The 17,048-nt window shown below is 41.7% G+C and overlaps 1 protein-coding gene across 2 annotated transcripts in view; it reads right to left on the bottom strand.

Moving 5' to 3' along the window:
* MYOF (myoferlin) overlaps positions 1-17,048 on the bottom strand; it is a 152,848-nt gene that overhangs the window by 56,289 nt on the left and 79,511 nt on the right. For both annotated transcript variants that reach the window (XM_014862955.3, XM_044754016.2), the window contains 5 exons: positions 8,251-8,428; positions 6,924-7,048; positions 4,628-4,734; positions 2,131-2,323; positions 757-912 (listed from right to left, as the gene is read on the bottom strand). In XM_014862955.3, the coding sequence (XP_014718441.1) occupies positions 757-912; positions 2,131-2,323; positions 4,628-4,734; positions 6,924-7,048; positions 8,251-8,428 (759 nt within the window). The remainder of the gene's footprint in view (positions 1-756; positions 913-2,130; positions 2,324-4,627; positions 4,735-6,923; positions 7,049-8,250; positions 8,429-17,048) is intronic.

The following is a 17,048-nucleotide window of genomic DNA, read 5'->3' as shown; positions in this document are numbered from 1 at the left end:
AAGAGAACACTCTCCTCTGATTGCTTTTTCTCTTCTCGATTTTTATTCCTCTTCCACCAATCCCAAGACCTCGGTTGGGGTTGGCCAGGGAGAAGGGTGTCAAACATGCAGCTGGGAACTCTTCCCATCTGTTTCTAGCCCCAGGCCCTCTTTTGGTTCTCCTTCTGCACACACAAGAGCAGTTCTTAGCCCGGGGGCCTGGGATGGACTTAGAGGTTCTGTGAAGCTCCTGAATCATTTGCAAAATAATGGATGTATGTGTTCTAGAAGAGAGGGCGAGGAGTTTTCCTCAGGTGCTTAATGGGGTCCATGACTCTAAGAATGTTTAGAAGCCCTGTCCTAAAGTAGAAATTCTCCTTTTATTTCAATTTGAGGGCCCATATGCTTAGGGCAATAAATTCCATGGACTATCCATATTACCTTCTCTTTTTTTCTACTTCCCAAATGCTCACTAGAAAGGAAGGGAAGAAAGGCATTGCTTTGCACATGACATTAGAAGTAAGTGGAAAAGCACTCCCAATGCCATGTTAATATTAGTGTCACAAAGACCTCTACAGGAAGTATCCCTGATTGAATGACAGCAGACTTCAGACTACTCTCTGAGAATTACTGCTCTAGGGGAAGGGGCCAGAATGAGCTAGAATTGATCACGATCACCCTAGCCATCCAACGGTCTGCAAATTAGAAAACAGCCCCTTCTCAGGAATATGGATTTTGCATTTGAGTATCTCGCATTACACAGGGATGAGGACATACCTTCAGAAAGATGGTTTGGGTTTTCCCACAGTATTTCCCAGATGCATCCTCACCACTGGTGGAGTACAAAACCTGATGTGCAGGAATGCGCGCATAGGCCAGTCTTTTCTCTCCCCGGATCATCCAGATGATAATGTCAGGCATACTGTTCTGCGGCTGGTCATGTGGGTGGACGGAAGCAGAAGCAAAGCTAGAGTTAGTCCAAATGCAGAGGGACTGGAGACCCTGCAGGGTGGACCCTCAGGGCTCCACTTAGCAAAGAAACACTGCGTTTAGGGCTCGGTCCAAATTCCTGAGTCACATCTTCTAGGACCACACTGTGAGCCTGCAGGGCTGGGAGGCAGGCTGTAGCTGGCCAAAAGGAAGACTAGAGGAAACAGAGGGGGAGCTTCACCCGCCAGAAGTTCTACCTACATAGCTCTGAGAGCTATTTTAGGAAATACTCACTCTTATCTCCCCCATCATTTAAAGAAAGCCATCAACAGCAGTCAAAGGATTACAGGTTTCATATATTTCATAGGATACAGACGGAGCATCTCCATCTCACAATATGATATTTGCCAACTCTAAAATATTAATTTAGTTTTTAAAACCCCCTTTTTTTCCCATTATAAAGTTCATATCAGTTCATTACAGAAAACTTTGAAATTACCAAAGCACAGAAAGTAGAAAATAAAAATTACCTGTAATCATGTGTGTTTTTTCAAATGTAATGTATTTCTACCCACAAATATATTGCACCTCCCCAACCCCCGATCTCTGAAGGTCAGCAGGAGGAATCTTCTGCTCCCTGGTTCTTCCAGTCCACAGAGGTTACTGGCAGCCAGCATTTATCCAGCACTAACTGCGTGCCCCACGCCCTTTACAATCATCATCTTTTTCAATCTTCACACAACAATGCTGTGAAGTAAGTACTACATTTATCTCTATTTTGCAGTTGGGGAAACTGAGGCTTGGTGAGGTTGAATACCTTGCCCAAGGCTACACACAGTACAACCAGGATTCAAACCCAAGTCTTCCCGATTCCAATTAAAAGAGGCACTTTAATCCTCTGTACCATGCAGATCTGCTACTTTACCATCCTGCTTGAAATATTCTGACTATACCATGAGGATAATAATGGTTTGTCCCCTTTGAAGACTTTTCCAGGACCACCAACTCAAAACTCTTCTCCCGTCCTGACTTCAATAACGTTCGCCTCCCTTACCCATTAGCATCCCCAGCCCAGTAACTCCTTGACTTCATCATCCATCAGATCCGCTCAATATCTAAGATAATGTGCTAGATTTTCCCACCACCACCTCTATCCTTGGTGCTATTCCACACAATCCCTCTTCCCTATCAAGAAACGTTCATGTGGTTTAGAAGTCCTACCTCCTCAGTCAGTTGCATTAGTTTATCAAGCCAGTCCTCAATCTCTGTCAGTGTGGCCTGCACCTCTGTGGCCTCAGACCTCATCCTCACAGCTGCCTCGTGGATCTGGGAGAGAGATCTGGATCGCAGCTTTCGAATCTGAGTATCAAGCATTGTGACATTAGGTTTTCCTTCCGTGAGAGGCAACGTGTATCTAAAAAAAAGAAATGAGAATTTGAAGAATAGCTTTTTAGGCTGCAGAACCATCAAAATCATTTATATTTGGTTTCCATCTTGCAAACCACACCAATTTCCTAACTGACTCCACAAGCACGGCCTGGTTAAGCTGAAGTTAAGCGTGTCTGGCATTGGCAGAGCAGACCTGCCAGACAGACTCTCCTAACTCTCATGAGGAATGCAGGGGGATTAAAATTCCAAAGCAACCCCTTGGGTTTGACCCAAGGCCCATGGAGTCACTGGAAAGAAGACAGAAACAGTAGCAGCAGTTGGCAGAAACTGGCCTTGCCCTCTTGCACTTCCTACAATCACTGTACAGCCCCAAAAAATGATGGAAGAGGAAGGGGGATGAGAGATCATTTAGCAGAAGCGTTCTTAACTTGAGGACATGCACCCCTAGGCAGTGGGTGGGTGGGCCTCAGGAGGTCTGCAAATCCCTGGAACTTAAAAAGGGAAGTATATTTCTGTGTTGACATGTAGTGTGACATAATAACGAGAACGCAGGCTTTGGAGCCGACTATCTGGGTACAGATCCTGGCTCCACCATTTACTAGTTCTGTGACCTTGACCAGTGACTTAATCTCTTGTTTTCTTATCTTCAAATGTGGGAAAACAATATCGAGCTGTTGATGTAAGCACTAAATGAATTAATACATGGAAAGTATTTAGAGCAGTGCCTGTTGCATAGTAAATGTCTAAATAATGTCGCCATCATCATCATCTCATTGTTGTCTCGAGCACTGTCATCGTTTCATCGTGAGATAGCCAAAGGGCCCATGAACTCCTAAAAGGTGAAGAACTACTTATGTAGGCCAAGATCTCATTCAAAATGAGAAGTCTAGAATGCTGAGCTGGGGCCAGAATTAGCCTTCTTCTGTCAGGGTTTCCCTCTCCCCTCGGCAGCTGGTGGGGACACAGGTTGAGGTTGTCACCAATTCCAGGAAGTTCTACTCACATTGTCTCTACCTAGAATTTCCAATGCTTTGAATTTCACCCAGTTTCCTAAATGAAGGAAATTCTAGCATGACTTCCCTTAAATACAGATTTTCTGTTACACGAAGTTATAAAGATTCCAATTTCATTCTTCAAAAACAGTTAAATAGATATATCTGTGTCTTGCTCAGCAAACCTTAAAATTCACAGACATTTTCTACGTGAAAGGTATTACCAACTGTTTCTGGTTGATTACATTGGTAATTATGGCAACGCTTTGGAAAGATTAAGACCCTGGAATGATTCTTTGAGGCAAAAATATAAACAGAAGCTGTTAGCTCAACAAGTCACACGAGACCTTCAATAAATAGATGTTGACTGTGTGAAACACGTAGCAGGAAGAGAAGTTGCACCGGTAAACCCAACCCTGGGTATCAGATGCATCATTTCACCTCCGTGGGCCTCTGTTTTCTCATCTATAAAATAAGGAGACCGCAAGACATGACCTCTTAAGACCTATATTTAAATTCCATTGAGTTTCAAGAAGTGCCCAGCAGTACTTTGACCTCAGCTGCATTTCAAATACCTCGCTAAACCACTAGGAGGCACAAGAAGACATGGAGACTTGGGGCATTAGCCCAGAAGGGGAATAACGTCCCTGCTTCTTGCTGCTTGAGAGAAGTATTCAGCATGGTTTCTTTCGGAACTTCCCTGTCCACTGCTTTATTAACCAATGTTTGGAATGAATCACTTCCCCTTTGATTTCCAAATGCCCAGAGATCTGAGCTGGTTCCCCAAGTCACAGTTACGAAAGGTTCTCTGACTCAAGTCAGATCTACTGGCTTCCCCTAAGGGAGGCTTGGCCAGAGTGTTCGTTAGGCGTTCTGTAAAACAGCAAGCAAAAACGCTGTTCTAAAAATATGTTTATGATTTAGGAACGTTGTTCTGAATGGTAAAATTGATGTTGCACCCTCAGATCTCGTTCTCTGTGGGAGCCAAGGGTCACCTTTCTTGGGGCGGTGGGCATACAAGGATTGATGGGAGGCAGCGGCACTCCTGTTCCCTGCCCCACTCCCCCAACCTCTCGCCGGAGGCTGCACTGAGAGGTGCCTCCGGAGAAGGGCGTCAGCCAGCCGCATGAGGCTGCCTTAGAACTGGCAGATCTCGGCAAGTGGAGCTTTTCCTGGATTCAGAGACTCCTCCCATTGACGGCCTTTTGAGAAGTTTGACTAATTCAAATTCACTTTTCAGGCAAACAGCAGAAACAATTCTAGAGGCTCTTCTAGTCTTACGGTTTAGGGAGAGGAGCATGGCTGGGAATCCTGAAATGTGAATAAGACCAGTATACCTTGTGTCTTCTATGACTTCATCGATCAGCTTCAACCACATCTCCGCCAACTGGTTTGCAGGAATTTTCCCTTGTATCCCTGATTTTAGAGCCTCTATGTTTGATCGCTGAAGAGTTTGGAAAGAGAGGAAATAATTGGTAATGGTTCAGTATGTCGTTATACCCAGGAAAGGTTTAACTTCTATTGTCAAGAAAAAAATACACAAAAAGGCTTAACAGAAAAACCAGAGGGTTTTTTTCTTTTTACATTTACATAATCATGCTCACCATAGCTTAGCACCATTTTTCTTCAAAATGCAATCAACACTGACATGTTTAAGTAATAGGACAACGTTTTCATATAGCTTTGACCTTTGAAACCATGTAAATATTTTATGTATTCAAAAAGCAAATATAATAAAACCAACAAGGATGTGGGAAGAAACTCTAAAATGGAATAGGAAACAGAAACAAATGAACCTAACTGTATTTCAGATGAATAATAACAAAACTACACTGAATTAACCCAAGCAACTTTTGAATACAATATTTTGACTATATACCCTCAGTTTAAAGGAAAAAAAGAACCAGAAACATATCAAACTGTAAGTAGGTTTGTTTTTTCAGAATGGTTTATCTATGGATTTTGTGACTGAAAAATGAGTAAAATAATAGAAATAAGGAAGACTAGAAGAAACGCTGTGATATTAGAATGGAATTGGAGCTGACCTTATAACTCTTTGGTTTTAGTCTATTGACAGACATAGAAATAAATATACCTGCATATATACATGTGTGTACGTGTGCGAGTTTGCCTGCTGAGAAGGCCCAGAAGCCATGACATCTAAGTTGTAGCGAGTGCTCTAACACCCAGATCTTATTGATTACATGCCATTCCCACTAAAAAGAACTAGGACTCCTTGGAGAAATGGTGATTCCAGGGCTGAGGCAGGGAAAGTACAAGATAAGCCCAGAACACATTGTTGTGTCACTTTGAGTATCTGCCAACAGACAGATTGAGGGAGTGCCCACCACTCCCTCAAAAGTCCTGATCATGGAAAGCCACCCTCCTGTCCAGATTAGCATGGAATCAGGATAGGTTAGTCAATGGAGAAAGCCAATGAGAAGAACTAAGATGAAAAAAGCTGAAGAACATCCAAAACATAATTAGAATAGGGGTGTGGCCAATTCCCTTGAGATGGGGGATTGGAAATTAATACCACAATTACACTGCATATCAATTTTAGCTTTATTATGTGAACAGTCATGCTTAAATTAACTTAAACCTACAATTCTCCTTTAACATTGTCTTTATTACATAAAATAATATTTTGAGATTTTGCCACAGTCTTAGATCAGTTATATTCCAGGACCTCCATGTCTTGGTCCAGCCCTGAAAGAGGTTGGATCTTATAAAAAACAATAGTATTAATATAATTTGGATATTAAAACATTAATACCAGATGGATTTTATCAGTACTTGATAGAAGTAACTTAGTATCTTTGACATAATTAGAAATATCTCTACCATGTCCCCCTTTTCCTCATCAATGTCATCTGGATGGATAATCACAGATAGCACATCCATGCAGTTTCCACCAGAGGAGAGCCCTCAACCTCCAAACAAGGAAAGTTCCTCTGGTCTACAGCAAGAGTGGAAAATGTCAGGGCTGGTTCCTCTGAGCCCACCTCTTCCCACAGTGGAGATTTTTACTGCTTTAACAGCAAAGCTGTAAGGGCTGCATATTTCTATTGGAATGAACCACTTTCCACACCACACGTCACATACAAATTGTGGCATCTCTTCACTTCAATATCCATCCTCCTTCTTCCACAGTTGAGAGAATTTTTAACTGGCCATATGTCTGCCCAGGCATAGGATTGCATTTCCCAACACCCTGGTAGTAAAATGTGGTTGTATGACTGGATTCTGGCCAATAGAAAATATGTAGAAATCAAGTGTGTGACTTCTGGGTCTTCGCCTTCAAGGAAAAGGCCTGTGTCATCTTCTCCCCCTGTTTTCCCCTTTTCCCCTCAGGCGAGAGGGTGGATACAGTAGTAGTGAGCTTCCTTTCCCATGCAGACAATAACAAGTCCTTAGTGATGGCAGAGCAACAAGGGGGAAAGAGTCTGGGTCCCCAACACAACTGAACCTCCATACCAGCCTTGGATCACCTACCTAACTCTAAAGAAATAGCTTTTACCTTGCTTACCACTATATTCTTAGGTCTTGTGTTATAGCAGCCTCACCTGCATCCTAACAAATACATAATACACTCTGTCTGGTGAAAAGGAAATGTAGAAGAGATAAACTTACCAGCCGTTCTGCCATGACTAGGAGAGTGTTCACCGCATCCAGGCGATGACTAATATCTTCCCAGTATGAAGTCAGGGTAACAACTGGCTTTGTGTCAGCCCAGGGCAAGTAATAATAGTAGTTCCCTGGTATAGAACATGGAGGGTCAGTGAACATTGGACACTTAAAATAAACAACATGTTTATTAAAGAAATGTGCAAACTAGGCTACTGATTAATGCATATGCTTGGGGTGTTCTGGTTCTTTAATTTTATTCAATTAAGCAACTGAGGAATAGATAGAAAGTTCCTATTCATTCAGCCTGTTTTGAAAAATCTCCCTAAAATATCCTAGTAAACTAAGCATGACAATCTCAGGATCTTTTAGTGATTCAGGATCATGTGTCTGAACATCACTGATGATTACATAACAGGGAAGCAGAAAAGAGCATAGGAGATTAGATGGTATGTGTTTGTCCCTGAAACCATTATTCTAAGTAAATATTTTTGTTGGGAGGAGGCAAGAAAAAATATTTTTTTGTTTTTTAAAAGCCTTAGCAGAATACATGGGGATTGGTATTATTTAGAGCCTTACAGTGATTAAGAACTATTAGCCAACATTTTCTAGCACATTTTATATTTTAATACTGCTTGTACAAAAATTAGGTAAAAGTATGGCGATACTGTTGGGATAGTTGATCAGAATTTCTCTATTCCTTCTCTATATTCTCACTCCATTTGTTAATATCTTCTCACACTCTGCCTTCTATTATATTTCATACGTTAGAATGTAAGCTCCTTAAAATCAGGGACTGTTTCTCACCCATCTTTGTTCAAATATAGCTATTAAATCCTCAGAGAAACTCTGGAGAAGATAAAGAAAATGAAGGTTAGAATTAAGTGATGTAGGCTAAGGTGAGTAACAGAGCGACCAGAAGCTTGACTTTCCAGTGCCTGAGCCAGAGTCCCATCCCTTGAACTACTCAATCTAAGAGCAATTTGGGGCCTGGTAGGGCAGAGGTAGGCAGGGGTAGAAGCTGTTTTGGGGAGCTCAGTGTTCAGCAAGTTGCCATCTTTTGACTTTACAAAGCAGAGCCAGTGTAAAGTTGGGCATGGGAAGGGGCACCGGAGTTTAGCCCCTAGCAAAGGGCCTGTGACTTCTTGGGTTTGACCAGTCTTGAAGGCGCCTGAATTCCAACCAACTCTCTTCCCCATTCGAAACTTTTCCTTTCCACTAAGCATGTGCTGGGGATGACGGGTGCCAGAGGAAAAATACACAGCATGTTCCTGGGCCTGTGGTGCACCCACTGTAAACACGTACAGGACAGAATGGTTAGTGTCAGTCTTACCATCAAATACAGCACGGCTGTACTGAGTGGTTGATGCCAAAGGCTTACAGGTCGTGTCAAACTTGTTGCCATAGTTCCCAATGCTGACTTCAAACTGAATGGCCTCGCCAACGTCTTGCAACATGGTGGCCGAATGGAACACGGCGGACAGACTGTACTTCCGCCTTCGCTGATATTTCTACAAAAGATGAGCAGATGTAAGGCTCAGTGAAACTCCTTTCGCTCTTATTTACATGTGGATTTTAGCAGATGTAATTCTAAACCTAATAATTAGCGCTGAATTAGATGCCAGTGGAGAATGTTCTTGGATCTAGCAAGTCCCCTTGTACTCCCACAGGTGGGCAAAAGATGTTCATTGCAGTGTTGACTGGAATAGAGAAAAAACCAAAAACAATACAAACGACTATCAATAGGCCACTGGTTCAACAAATTATGTTATATTCCTATAATGGAATGAAAGCTCATAAAAAGACTTAGGTAGATCCATATGCGCAAACATGGGAAAAAGATATATTTTTAAGCAAACCCATTAAATATATATTTTAATATTGGCATATGCATGAAGAAAGTCTGGAAGAACATAAATCAAATTGTTGACAGTAGCTATGTTAGGGAAGGTAGAGAAATTACGGCTAACTTTACTCCTAACTTATACATTTTTAATTGTTTGAATTGTTTAAGAATTAATTTTCTAATCAGAAACAACAATAAAGACTTTCAATGTCAGATTTAAAAATAAGTGAAATCAGGTGAACTTATTTTTCTGAACTAGAAATCAAATATTCTTTCTTTCTTTTTTTAAACTACTGGTTTATTGAGTGCATATGTGTGTAAGGGAGTTGAACATAAGTCCAAAAATGACCACATTGAGTATCTACAAGTCTACAAGAATTGACCATGACCCCTTCAGGTCTTCCTTCATTTGGGGACATAAATTCTCTTGAATCCACATCCTGTCCCTAAATCCTTGCTCAGATGGCATCCCTTGTTTTTTGTAGATCATATCCCCACTGATCTTGGGCAACTTGCCCTCTTTAGTCAAACAGAGCCATGCAGTGGTTTAAGTTGCTGTACTTTATGATGTCCTAGGCATTCTGCCATTTAATGTTATCTAGATCTAGAGTCTGTTGCTGACTGCTTTTGGTACTGGCGTGACCCAGGGCAGACCACCCTAAATATCCTACAATGGCATGCTGATTACAGGCATATCTCCGAGACAGTGCACATTCAGTTCCAGACCACCACAATAAAACAAGTATTGCAATAAAGCGAGTCACAACAATTTTTTAGTCTCCCAGTGCCTATAAAAGTTATGTTTACACTATCCTGTAGTATATTAAGTGTGCAACAGTATTATGTTTCAAAAAATGTACATATCTTAATTTTAAAATACTTTATTGCTAAAAGATGCTAACCATCATCTGAGACTTCAGTGAGTCATAATCTTTTTGCTGGTGAAGGGTCTTATAAAAAACACAGTATCTGTGAAGCACAACAAAGCAAAGTGCAATAAAGTGAGGTATGCCTGTATTTTGAATTAAAGTTACTTGAGAAGCAGCCAATTCAAATAAAAGACATTTTGACCCTCTCTCTCTGTTCCCCTTGAAAGCAAAAAATAAATCTCCCATGTGAAAGATACCCTCCCCACATCAGGAGACAGGCATCCTTATCACCAGAACCAGGAAATTGAGGGCCAAGAAGCCCGTGTAAACAAACCCTGTTACTTTTACTAATCTGCTACCTCAAGCCAAAACTCTGCTTAAATTCCTCTCTTATCATGTACCCCAAACCTAAGTTTCTTTGTCCTGTCATTCTTCACATATTCATTGTTTCTTTGTGTAAAAGATATATATACTGCCTGCTTTGTTCATTCTCCGAGCTTCATTTCTCTATGATGTTCAATACATACATCATTAAATTTGGTTCTTCTTCTGTTAATCTGGCCTTCTGTTAATTTTATTATTAATCCAGCCATAAGAACACAAGAATGGGGAATTTCTCCTCCCTGACAGCACCCAGTCTCCGTATACACTTGCCCAGCTTGGGGCTGAGAACATCAGTGGTTACTACAGCGTAGCCACATTGGCTATATGCTCTATTGGTGAACTGTGAGAACTACAAGTGATAATACTCAATTTGCTTGTCAAATTTCTCACCATAGCAAGTTTAGTTCAAAAGCTCCTAGAGAAGGAACTCCCAGCTCTGTAGTCTTTCAGTTTGAGACTTGGAGGCCACACAGGTATCAAGCTTTGGCATATGATGACTTTTTTGTTGTTGTATTTCTTTTATCCATCCCATTGCTACCTGCTACCAATTTGTATTCCACAATCTAAGTAGTAAAGTAGTGACACCTTTCATCTCTTGGAATTTAATAAAAATTGCTTGATCCTTCCCTGTAGGATATTTATTAACTGATTTTCCTTTCTGTCATTATTCATCCATACCATGGCCTTTATTCTATAAAATAAATCACAATCATGGGTGGGTCTTCTGGCTTGTATGATGTAAGAATGTGGTCATTCATTTACAGAAGTACTCAGACAACCGTTTCAAAAACTTCTTTTTTTTTTAAATTGTGGTGAAACACACATAACATAATATTCACCGTCTTAACCATTTTTAAGTGTACAGTGTGGTGGCATTTAAGTACATTCACATTGTTGTGCTACCATCACCATGATGAATGCACAGAACTCTTCTGATCTTGCAAAATTGAAACTCTATACCCATTAAACACTAACTCTGCATTCCCACCTACTTTCTGTCTCTATGAGTTTGACAACTCTGAGTACCTCATATAAGTGGAATCAAACAATATTTGCCCTGGTTTATTTATGATGGGCTTATTTCACTTAGCTTAACATCCTCAAGGTCTAGCCGTGTTGTACCATGTGTCTGAATTTACTTCCTTTTTAAGGCTGAATAATACTGCATTGTATTGTTGACAGATTAACTGAAGTATCTTAAAAATTTTAAGAGTTTGAGTAAACATGTATTGGAATGGGGCAGTGCCAAACCAGAAATGGTTAGGAGTGTTCCACCTGCAGGAGCTAGGGGAAAGACTTTTACAGAGCAGCTGCAGAAGGAAGGCAAGGAAATTATTTGATTGGCTACAGCTTAAGTGGTTACATAATTTGGGAAAGCCTATTTGGCTATTTGTGATCTGTCATCCTTCAGTTTCCATTTCTTTACTTTGAGGCATCTATAGGCTTAGGTTTTGGTTTGCTCAGGTAGACTGTCAAGGCATTCGAGCCACCTCAATCTAATGGCCTCCTTGTTTAATTAATTTAACAGTATGTATATACCACATTTTGTTTATCCATTCATCTACTGAAGAATTTGTGGGTTGCTTCCACCTTTTGGTTATCGTGAATAATACTGATATGAATGTGGGTGTACAAATATCCATTTGAGTCCCTGCTCCCAATTCTTTTGGGTATATAGTCGTCCCCCCTTATCTGCAGGGGATGCATCCCAAGACCCCCAGTAGCTGCATAAAACAATGGATAGTACCAAACCCTATATATACCATTTTTTTCCTATACATACATACCTATGATAAAGTTTAATTTATAAATTAGGCATAGTAAGAGATTAACAACAATAACTAATAATAAAATAGAACAATTATAACAATACATTATAATAAAAGTTACCATAGATTTTAGCAACCTCAGCATATGATTCTTTTTCTTTCCTTATTGAGAACTTTCACCTTCCACTTAACGGAAGCATGTTATGGCTTCCCTTTGGTATATCTGAATTGCCGGCACCACTACTCTTGTGCTTTGGGCCATTATTGAGTAAAATAAGGTTTACTTGAATACAAGCACTTTGATACCGCGACAGTGGATCTGATAACCAAGACCGTTATTAAGTGACTAATGGGCGGGTGGCGCAGATATGTGTTTAGCGTGGATACACTGAACAAAGGGCAGATTCACATCCCAGGTGGGACGGAGTGGGAGGACATGAGATTTCATCATGCTACTCAGAATGGCTCGCAATTTAAAACTTATAAATTGTTTATTTCTGGAATTTTCCATTTAATGTTTTTGGGCCCATTTCAATTACCAGTTACCACAAGTAACTGAAGCCACAGAAAGTGAAACCTCGGATAATGGGGGACCACTGTCCACAGCAGTGGATTGCTGGATCATATGGTAATTCTATTTTTAAGTTCTTGAGAACCATTTTAAGAACATTTGACAGTAACTGTAGCTTATTGTCCTGAAGAACCCTGAGACATCCCACTATTACGAAATCTCCATTTTGGTTAAAGGAAGTTTCGACATGTTATAATGGGAACCTCCAACAGGATTGCATCAGAAACTGCTCTGAATCTCAACCTTTCTTGAAAGTCTCTCTAAAACATTGGTTTGCAACCTTTAGCTACATGTTGAATTACCTGAAGAGCTTTAAAATATACATATAACTGGGCCCCACCTCCCAAGATTCTGCCTGGGAATTGTGAATTTAAAAGCTTCCCTACCTTAGTCCACAGTCACTTTTGTAGAGAGGGGCTTGGGGGACATATGTCTTGTTAGGAGTCCCCTTAACTAACCACAAATAAGCCTACTGAACTATCCACGATTCAGGAACACTGTGGAAATTCTGGATTTGGTTTGAATTGTGTGAAAATTACAAAGTAGGAAGTTATTCGTATTAGTCAGAGTTTACATATACAGCATAACTTCTTCTTTATAAACCATCCAGGGTTATATCAGAGAAGAGAAGGAGCAAAATGTCAAACCTAATTTAGGGCCTGAGTCAAGGCCCAGAAAAAAGCCATCAGTCTTTAAGTTGGAGCTGTCTGTTAGCGCAGGGGCTGCAGAGAGGAGAGAAGGTGTGTGAGGAGACTCTGTGTAGGGATGGGGGTGCCGCCTCTGGCTGGGCTGGCTCTGCCCTGCACACCTCCACAAGGCCAGGATTCCATTAGAACTCTCTGGATTTTCCCATGCATAACTTGAGTCACCTGCAGAAGCCCTGACAGGACCCTCACCCTGGAGGGTCTGAGCTCTAAGGTAATAATTCAGGCTTCTGGCCATCATCACAATTCCCCATAGAGTAGGTACACACTATGAGCAAGCTGCTGAAGATGGAGCAGCTCCTTGGACCACTTTTTGGGTCCAGACTCCAGGAGGGGCGCCCCTACCATCTGCTCACCTGCCCTAGAGCCAGGCTGTCTCAGAGCGTGCAATTGAGAATTCAGCCCTTCCCCCAGCTCTTTCTCACTTCCTCTGTGCCCTCAGGACGCAAAGAGGTGGACAGAAGAAGGAACAATCAAGACCAGTTGGAGAACTCTGGAGCCTCAGCTTCTGTTGCCTGCAACAAAGTGGCTGACAACCGGTAGAGGTGGTAGACAAATCTGAATGTGCTGTATCAAGCATATTTATTGAGCACTTAATGTAAGCCAGACCTGAAGGAGGTTCTAACTGAGCAGAAGAGAGAGAATGCAAGCTCAAACTACGTTAGGTCACACACAAAGAGATTGGGAAGGAGCAGGGGGGAAGTGGTCCAGAAATAGATCCTAGATGGTGGACACAAAAAATGGGGTCCTTCAGTGGCTGGGCAGAGGTTCCAGAAGCCAGCAGGTGGTTGAATAATGCTGAGTCTGCAACATTTGCTTCTCTTCTACCTGCCCGAGTCCTCAGCGAAGCAGCCAGGCAGGACCCTGCTGCATCTCTTGCAGGATCTCTTGACCAGGCCCATCCAGAGCAACAGACTGGCTTGTGCTCTAGGGAGACGGGAGAGCAGGAGAGATGCGAGGGACATGGGAGAGCTCTGGGCTCTCTGACAACTGAGTGAAAACACCTCCCTCTTCCGTGTCCTTCCTTTATCTCTCACTATGGCCACACTCTCAACACTTGACACCCAGCTGGGTGGGGGGTTTTCCCGCACCAAGTAATTCTGTGACACCCAGCTGGGCATTCTACAATTTAACTCTATTCTGACATTATTGAAGGGGAACAAAATTTGCCACCCCCAAATGTGTCTTTTTTAACATGAGAATTATTTTAGGCTGATTATTTTTTTTATTTTTATTTTTTTGAGGAAGATTAGCCCTGAGCTAACATCCATTCTCATCTTCCTCCACTTTATATGTGGGACGCCTACCACAGCATGGCATGCCAAGCAGTGTCATGTCCGCACCCGGATGTGAACCGGGGAACACCAGGCCACCGAGAAGCGGAACGTGCCAACTTAAACCTCTGTGCCACCAGGCCAGCCCCATAGGCTGATTATTTCTAAGAACCAAGAGACTCAGAAAGTTCTTGTTACCTCCCCCTTAACTGCCTAAAAGAATTTAGATAAATGGCCTGTAACAGGAACCGAGCTATCACCAGAGATATTTGTAAAGACTATGGGATAAGTGTGGCGGGGCCTAGAGATCAGAGTCTTCTCCATGCCCACTGTCTCTGCTGGGCATGGCAAACATTTGTTTGCCAAACATCTGCATTTTCACCTCCATGTGAAGTGCCTTCTTCCTCTTTGAAGTCCCAAACCACTACCCCCAACGTCTTTTGTCTTTAGCTGAAGATGGTATTCAAGCCATTTATAAATGGCTTTGGTCATTTTGGCAAGTCGCTCAGGTTTCCTGGGTCTCTCCTATGTATACTTGTTATTAAACTTTGTTTGATTTTCTCTTGTTCACCTGTCTTCTGTCAATTTAATTCTTAGACCAGCCAGACTTAGAAGGGTACAGGAAAATTTCTTCCTCCTCTACACTATTTAACTGGAAATAGTGTCAGATCCCACAGGTCAAGGGCTCAGACACACAAGAGTGCCCCACCTCCCACTTCAGATGCCAATTACAAGTCCAGGTTTGTTACCTGTGCTTCTGACCAATTGCCTTTAAATCGGAGGTTCCCATGACTCCCATTCTTGGGTTTGATTAATTTGCTAGAGCAGCTCACAGAACTCAGGAAAATAGTTTACTTACTGTTTACTGGTTTATTACAAAAGGATAGGATAAAAGATACAGATGAACATTTGGATAGAAGAGATGTGTGGGGAAGTATGTAGGAAGAGGCGCGGAGCTTTCCTGCCCTCCCCAAGTGCACCGTTCTCCCAGCACCTCCACGTGCTCACCAACACGGAAGTTCCCTGATCTCCATACTTCTGGGATTTTTATGGAGGCTTCATCACATAGGCATAATTGATCATTACCTCAACTTCCAGCCCCTCTGGGTGGGGCTGAAAGTTCTAAGCTTCTAATCATGGCGTGGTCTTTCTGGTGACCAGCTTGCATCTTGAATCTATACAGGCGTCCACCAAGAGTCACCTCCTTGGAACAAAAGACTTGCCTATTACCTGGGAAATTCCAAGGGATTTAGGAGCTCAGTGTCAGGAACCAGGGTTAAAGATCAAACATTAGAACAAAAGATGTTCCTAGTGCTCTTATCACTTAGGAAATTACAAGGGTTTTAGGAGCTTTGGGCCAAGAACTGGAGGCAGAGACCAATATGTATTTTTTCTATTATTTCACAGCAACCAAGTTGCCCTTTTGTTGAAGCCTCTTCAGCTCTACCAGAAAGTTTCATTACATGCATACGACCCAGACCACGGGACTTTTATAAGTTGGACAAGGATCATGGCCACGTTCTAGGTTGACCACTCTCATTAAATCCTCCCAACAGTTGCACAAATCTGCTCATCTCACTCTCTGACCAGGCTCCTGGGGGCTGGAAGTGTGCATACGTCCTCAGAATCTCAGCTCCTCTCCTGCTTTTTAATGTTGTTGGGGTTTTGGTTTATATATTTCATTTTTGTTTTTATTAAATTTATGATACAAGCCATTTTGCTTTCTGGGTTTAATTATTTGGAGCAAAATATATTAATTCTGTTTTGTATTTTAGGTTATAAAAAGATGTTCTTTTATATTGTTGACATATACTGTGGGCAGTATATATTGGGCAGTATATACTGTTGGCTCCCTGTTTTTATTTTTTACTTCTATTCTTACTAAATTTATGACATAAGCCTCTTTGCCTGTATGTGTTTCTTTGGAGCAAACAAAACTAATTTGGTTTTGCATTTTAGTTAGTAAAAGGTTTTTCCTTTATACTTCATTGGGCCTCTTTCCCTTCCTTCTCTCTCCTCCCCTCCATTATGGGTGTTTGAAACAGAGAGAAGGATTGTGGACTTAAATTGTGTTCTGGTGATGGAACAAAGTAAAGAGGCATCAGAATAGCTGAGAATCCATGACAGCATTTCTGCCTAACCCTAAGTTTCAACCAACATCTTCAAGAGCCAGCTCCAGTCTGTAACTACTCAAGTCCATAACCACCCACACCAACATCATGTGTTTCCATGGAGGCCTTTGGGTGGTTTCTAGCCATTTTTTTGCATAATCTTGGCAGTAAATAGCATGTAAGCTGCCCCATTTTTCCACTCACCCTCTCTTCTTTTTCCCTTTTCTTAGTCTGTCCTTAAGATCTATAGCAATTCCTGTACTGAAGAGTTGATAGTGTTGTGGGGTGAATAGAAAGACTCTGGCCAGGACCTCATTGACTGGGGGAACCTGTTGCGTTTGGCTCTGTGTCTCTTTAACAAGTGAAAAACAAAACAAAATGAGTTTACATTGTGTGATCCCACAGCATAAACCCATGGAATCTGCGTAGAAGGATAGACTCATCATTTGCTGAAATATGTTCCTGAGATTTTAACAAACCTCCGAATTCAAGAACATCACAATATTCTATCATTTCCTCCGTGAAATGTAGCAAAGCAACTGAAAACATTGGTGGACTCCTTTAGACCCTGAGAGCTGCTGCACCACTGTTGGGAACAGAGAA

This window comes from Equus asinus, chromosome 2 (assembly GCF_041296235.1).
Source record: "Equus asinus isolate D_3611 breed Donkey chromosome 2, EquAss-T2T_v2, whole genome shotgun sequence".
Classification (NCBI taxonomy): Eukaryota; Metazoa; Chordata; class Mammalia; order Perissodactyla; family Equidae; genus Equus; species Equus asinus.
This window is presented reverse-complemented; position numbering and strand designations above follow the sequence as displayed.